Source organism: Parasteatoda tepidariorum, chromosome 12 (assembly GCF_982258835.1).
Source record: "Parasteatoda tepidariorum strain Cologne lab strain chromosome 12, Ptep-v5.0, whole genome shotgun sequence".
Classification (NCBI taxonomy): Eukaryota; Metazoa; Arthropoda; class Arachnida; order Araneae; family Theridiidae; genus Parasteatoda; species Parasteatoda tepidariorum.
The window spans coordinates 54,736,579-54,743,128 of NC_141766.1; the positions used below are offsets into that span (position 1 = coordinate 54,736,579).

At 35.9% G+C, this 6,550-nt stretch overlaps 3 protein-coding genes across 3 annotated transcripts; all 3 read right to left on the minus strand.

The window, feature by feature from the left end:
• Window positions 1–222: 222 nt before the first annotated feature.
• LOC122269379 (uncharacterized) lies at window positions 223–885 on the minus strand. The gene has a single exon (XM_043042185.2). It carries the CDS (start codon window positions 883–885, stop codon window positions 223–225), a length of 663 nt encoding a protein of 220 aa, XP_042898119.2.
• Window positions 886–1,663: 778 nt separating this feature from the next.
• Window positions 1,664–2,089, minus strand: LOC139427270 (uncharacterized). The gene has a single exon (XM_071188329.1). It carries the CDS (start codon window positions 2,087–2,089, stop codon window positions 1,664–1,666), a length of 426 nt encoding a protein of 141 aa, XP_071044430.1.
• A 201-nt stretch (window positions 2,090–2,290) lies between these two features.
• Window positions 2,291–4,003, minus strand: LOC122269380 (uncharacterized). Its single transcript, XM_043042186.1, has 2 exons — window positions 3,235–4,003; window positions 2,291–3,156 (listed from the first exon to the last, which is right to left on the minus strand). Exons 1-2 carry the CDS (start codon window positions 4,001–4,003, stop codon window positions 2,291–2,293), a joined length of 1,635 nt encoding a protein of 544 aa, XP_042898120.1.
• Window positions 4,004–6,550: the final 2,547 nt, after the last annotated feature.

Consider the following 6,550-nt stretch of genomic DNA (forward strand, 5'->3'; position numbering starts at 1 on the left):
GCGGATTGGAAATTGCAAACGTTTGAATGGTATAGGCGAATCTGAAGGAATCATTGAGATCCCCGGTAGAAGTACAACTTCACCTTGAAATTTTCCACTTAAAATAGTGGCTTCCGAAATGTTACCCATGATTTTTTTATGACCAGTCACGTGCCATTACACAATTTCGGAGCATTCAAATTTCTAAGCAAAATTATAGGTGAACCGATCCTCAATCACAAATTAATGGGGTGGCATTCCAGGTAAATCCAGTGAATTTAAAAACTCGGCAGGATAGTTGACAACTTCATCAGGATCAACAACAGTGTCAATCGATTTGAATGCAATTTCACTACCAGTCAATGATTGTTGTACTTTAAAATTGATTGCGTCAGCATCTAAATTTTTTGCGGCTAAAATAGCTCGCTCATGTAGCCATGCATGATTAGTATAATTATGTGGCAAATATGGAAAGATACTTTTTATTAACTCCTCTTTGGTAGGCACCATGTTGCAAAAATTCTGTGGGAGTCGAATATATTGTGTATCTTCATACAATTGAATTTTACCATAGCCAATGTCTAACAGTTGTTCAGAGAATCTTGACGCTAATGGATCATTTTGAAGTTGAACACGCATATTGAGAGTAAGGCATAATTTACTGACACTTCGCAAAAGATAAGATTCTTTCAAACATGCGTTTATTTCGTCCGCATATGTCGCACGTGGAATGACGGGTAATGTTTGTCTGAAATCACCTGACAGCAGCAGTAGAGCACCACCAAAAAGCTGAGCATTATCTTTGATATCTTTTAGGGACCTGTCGAGAGCTTCAAGCGAATGCTTGTGGGCCATTGTACATTCATCCCAGATAATAATTTTACATTTTCTCAAAACTTCAGCCATGCCTGAATGCTTCTTTATGTTACACATTGCTTCGGGATTGGTATGAATATTCAAAGGTAATTTAAGTGCTGAATGCGCTGTCCGCCCACCATCAAGTAAGGTTGCTGCAATGCCTGATGAAGCAATTGCCAATGCAATATGATTTTGAGATCGAATGCGCGCAAGTATTAGTGAGATGAGGAATGTTTTACCAGTGCGACATGGTGCGTCCAGAAAAAAAATCCACCTTGTTGTGCTGCAATTGACACGTTAATTTGATCATATATATTTCGTTGCTCAGCAGTAGCAATCGTTCATTGTTAGCAACAAAAGTAGCCAGAAGTCATATCGAACTGGTGTTCACGTTGAACGTCGCTGTTGATGATATCTGCTGCTTGGCGGATTGGCGCTGGAATGCCAAAATTTATGAGCGGCATGTTTGAAATAAGAATACAAATATCCTCAATCATTATTAATGCCTCGTTATATATTTTTGCGGAGAATTCAATACTGAGATTTTGATTAGTAATTCTAATCCGATGCAAAACATCCTCACTCATTGAGTCTTTATATTTATACAGAGCAGATGCTTCAGACGGAAAACACGTTGTCAATATTATTGAAAATAATTGACGAATTTGTTGTGGAGATGAGCTCAGTGCTGCATCTGCAAGTGTGAGGTCCCAATGGTTATCATCCTCCAATAAATGTAACTCCCGACACGCATCAAAGAAAGTGCCGTATAAATTACCGTTGACTTTTCGCAAGTATTGGAAGGATGTCGGTCCAGGAACGTTAACTAATAACAAGCGCAGAAAAAGCATTCGCGTTGCTTAGGATGAACTGTATATATTCGTCCTAAAGTATTTGTCATAACTATGTCCCCAAATCCTGGGACTGGAGTGCCTCGTTTCCGTGGTTCCCAACTTTTTGATTGTTTATTCCATGTAAAAAATGTAGGAACATCAGTATACATTAATGTCTTTGCAAGTTCACCAACAATATCTTGTAGATTACAAAGGTTGAAAAATTCAGTAAGAGTTGTTTTCGGAGCTGTTAAAACTTGTTGTAGTGCATTCTGTTCAGTGAAATAAACACGCTGTCCATTTTCAAGATGCACAGTCAAATGTACAACAGCAGGATCCCTTTCATGTACAGGAAATGTAAAAATTCGCCAAATAGCTTCATTACTACTTATGTATCGTCCCATTTGATAATGTGTCATTTCGTCATTCTTATTTACATTTTAAACAGCAAATATAGCTTTATCACTGCCGTTATGAACGTACTTACAAATGTACTTGATAGACTTCACCGAACTGCATAATTCAACGTTTATGTGTACTTTATAGGTTTTGCACAGCAATGGTGAGTATGGAACCACCCAGCGATTATCGATGTCAACTCTTACACCGTTTGATAGACGCTATTCATATGATTGACCGCCATTGTCTACATCTCTACGACGGTAAGATGGATAACCATCGATATTGGTGATAGTGTCAGTTTGACATGGTTCAGGAAAACGTTTCGTATATTTTCCATTATCAATACATGGTGACATCATTTTGAGAGAACCACATGAATCATGGATCATATTAGTAGTCACAATGTCAAACAATTCTTGATCAACATTCGGATTTGGAATTTCCGCTGAAATAATTTTGTCAATTTCTTCTAGGCGTACTTTGTCCACCAACCAAATCAAAATATGCGCATGAGGTAAACCTCGTTTTTGCCATTCAACAGAATAAAGCCAACATCGTGTTTCACGAAATACCGAGTGATGTGTAATCAACTTCATCAGAGATTTCAATTTCTGTTTGAACACACGTGCAATGATATCATGGCGATGCATCGATGTTTGACCTGATAACAGCAAATTTTCAATTTCATCCCAGTTTGGATTACACGTAAATGTGATAAAAAGATCTGGTCGGCCGTATGCGCGTTCGTAAGTCATGGCGTCTTGAATATATTCTTGCATATGACGCGGACTACCAATGTATGATGATGGAAGAATATATGCGGTACCGATGTTGTTGATATCATTCGCTGCATCTACGTTACCGATTATGGCGTCACGCAAATGAATGTACTCCTCAGAACGAAGTTTTGCTTGATTAAATTTTATATAACGCAATCTCTCACTTTCGATTTTTACATACATATCAACAATGTACTGATGAAATAGCAGTCTGCATCGGAGAATGTTATTGTCTTCATTTTCACGAATCATCAACCGGTATGCGTAGAATTTCATCGCACTAACTTTCTTGATTAGTTCTTCACCTGTAAATAAAACTATTTATAAGATAAACAGAAATAATTGGTTCAAAAAAAAATTATAAAATAATCTATAAGTTGTGCCTGTTGTTGGTTTCCTTTGTCTAATATTTAAATGATATCCCTCTTCTCCTTCCCAAAATATCAACGGATATTGCAGTGCGTCGTAAGAACGATGATTGTCTTGAATTATTTGTATTGTATTATCTCTGCGTTGTATGCGAATATCTCGACGTTCACATGGGTCACCAGCCATAACAACTGCAACTTCATTAACAGTTGGAACATTATATGTGCCTGCGTGCTCTCCATAGGGCACTTTGTCTGCTTTAATAACAATGGCGTAGTTGTCGTTTTGCAGTCTGTTGGAAAGAGTCTTGAACAATCGTATCAATTGTTTATGGTTTTGCAAGAACGTTTCCAAAATGTCCACAATTTCTCGTTCCTCCATCTGCTCTATATGGTTGTATACGCATCGTGTATGAGTTTGTTGCTCCTCATCGCCCATAAAGTAAATTTGTAAGAATTTTGGATCGACATTAGGCATTGGAAGCAATGAACCAATTTGGTGGTACACTTGACCTTGAATCTTAAATGTAGATTCAAAATTACGACCATCCTCATTATGAGAAATTTTTGCTGCTCCAAATGATGTCATTTGAAAGCAAGAATTGAATTTACGAATTTTCCGCAAAAACAATTTCGATTGAGATGCGGTTCCAGCTAATAATGTTTTCAAAGGTTCCGGTGGTGGATTAAACGGTGGAAGTGAAATTTTTCCAGATGCGCAACATAAACCAGCTGATTCACCTTTGTACTTTAATGCATGACAATACTGACACTCGTTGTCCATACTACCGATTAAGATTAATGCATGTGACGAATAGTCTATTTCAGGGTCATATTCAAACGCAAGACGATTAAGTGATGCTCGTATCAATGCTCGATTATCTTGCATTCGCCGTTGGTTACGTTCTCTGTTTTCGTTACTCGCTCGTTGGCGTGTCTCTCGTTGTCTTGATGCACTTGCACGAAGACGTTGATTGCGTTGATGACTTGATTTCTTGAATTAACATTATCTGTCAAGTGTTCTTCAACTGTTCTATTCAATCCACGATCATGAACCAATTGTGCGTTTCGAGTACGTCGACCAATATTTCTTGCTCTTCCACGAAGACGTGGCATTTCTTTGTAAAACAAAATACTGTAAAATAGTACATGAAAAATATGAGTAATTTATTGAAAATGATATTTTAATTAAGTAGCAGGACTAAAAAGATTTATTGTACCAAATTTTAGAGAAAAAAATGTGTAATTTTAATTTTTTGCTTTTTTTATTTAATATTTCAAATAAGAAATTTTAAATAAAAACAATTGAAAAAGTTTTATATGAAATCAATTAGCTTCACAAATAAATTTATAGGTTAGAGTGGTTGTTAACCAACGCACGTATAAATTCGATCCAAAATTATACAAAATACTCACTTCAATTCCGCACTGAATCTACAAAATGTGTAGTTTTTTACATTTTTAAAATACACACTTCAAAACTCTTCAAACACAATAATAACACGAAATTACAAATTCTATTCAACGACTCTTTTTCCTGCTCCCTATTAAATTATATGTGTATCAAAACAAACTTAAATAAATATTTACAGAAAAACAAAAGTTTTATGACTTTTATTATTTTTATGCTAGTGAGAACCAAAACAATATGGAAATGAATGAGGGAGAACTGGATCCTACCACGTGATTTCGCGGCCAATAAAAATGTAGCGTTAAACGTTTAACTCTTTCTTGTTGGAAGTCGCATAAGAAGTATAACTTTTAAGAAGTAGAATAATTCTCACTCAATAAAAAATTAATTAAAAAACTATCGAAATTGGACCGAATTGTGAATCTAAACCATTCTCGAATCCTTCTGAAGGTACACAAAAAATTTCATTTAAATCGGTCCAGCAGTTTAGTAGGAGTTCAGTGACAAACACACGCACAGAAGAAATTATATTAATATGTAATACTATTGTTGTGATCCACGTAAGCTTGTTCAAAATACAGTGAATGTTACTGCCTAAAATTGCATTTCAAATTTAAATTTACTAACACTGTGGAAAATCATCCTTGAAGGGATTAAAAGTTGGCAGGTATGAATGAGTAACAAGATCATTAGGAGACTCCTTTTTTACCAACAGATCAAAATCAGATTTATTGCCAAGCATCGCAGGTGCTGCATCTGTACAAAGTGAATGAAGTTTTTCCTTCCAGTGGAAGTCGTGTTTAGTAAAGAAAACATTTAACATTACTAAAACATCAACTGCCTCTGTAGTTTGCAAAGGAGACTCACAAAATAAGAATTCCTCTTTGATAGTATCAAGAGATAAATAACGAACAAAAACAAAAAGTTGACTACAATTCAAGATGTGTGTAGACAATTCAAGATCCAGTTGCATACTAAGGAAAAATGACGATGCTTTCAATTCAACGATGATCTGTTTCAAGATATTGCAAGAAATTTCGACTATTCTTGAATGTATCACATCATTTGACAATGGAATAGCCTCAAGTTTTTTTGTCTGTTCCAGTTCACAAACTAATTCAACAATTTCCAGCGCACTTGGCTTAATTAACGTCTTTCCAATAGTATGCGGTTTCTTGCTTTTGGCAATACGATATTCAACTGTGAGAGATGCCTCAACCAGAGGTTTTCGTGGAATACCAAATCCAAGATTAGTTAATGCTCCAGATTTCAGAAACTGGGCTTTCTTCTTAGCAAAAAATTTTAAATCTAGTAACCTGGACAAGGTGTCAAATGTACCTAGCTTGATAGGGGATTATAAAAATAGCACAGCAGACGTCATCAGGGGGCTGCCCCTGATGGTTCAAACTGAAAACCGGTTAGTGGAGGATGATAAAAATATGACAGGGATATTAGAGGGCTGTGTGCAGTCCGCACTGAATTTGGGGTATCTCAATCACCTAGTTTCAAATGTGTATGAATTTTCACCTTTTAGCAAAGAAAAAAAAATCTACGTTATTTAAATATTATTAATCCAAACGTTTTAAAAATTAGGGGTAGTCGACGGACCCCCAAAATATGACCGAGGGCCCCTTAAGGAGTCCATGAACCACAGGTTAAGAAGCCCTGCTCTAGTGCATTTATTTTTGTCTGCAATCTTGTGCAAACATGTTTTATTTCATACATCATTATCTTGAAATCATTGTGGAGAAAACGAAAATGTGATATTTTTGAGCTACCTAAATATTATTCCATACCTGCCAACTTTCAATCCCTTCCATTATCATTTTTCCCAGTGGTATTAAAATGGAATTAAAGCTTCAATTTTAAGCAAACAAGTACACTGTATTTGAGAAAACTTAAGTTGACAACCATGATAGT

Excerpts from the sequence above, each read along its gene's own strand:
- LOC122269379 (XM_043042185.2), bottom strand. The coding sequence starts at position 885 with ATGGCTGAAGTTTTGAGAAAATGTAAAATTATTATCTGGGATGAATGT.
- LOC139427270 (XM_071188329.1), bottom strand. The coding sequence starts at position 2,089 with ATGACACATTATCAAATGGGACGATACATAAGTAGTAATGAAGCTATT.
- LOC122269380 (XM_043042186.1), bottom strand. The coding sequence starts at position 4,003 with ATGGACAACGAGTGTCAGTATTGTCATGCATTAAAGTACAAAGGTGAA. Across the intron at positions 3,157-3,234 it reads ACAAAGGAAACCAACAACAG|GTGAAGAACTAATCAAGAAA; the intron begins GCACAACTTATA and ends TTTTATTTACAG.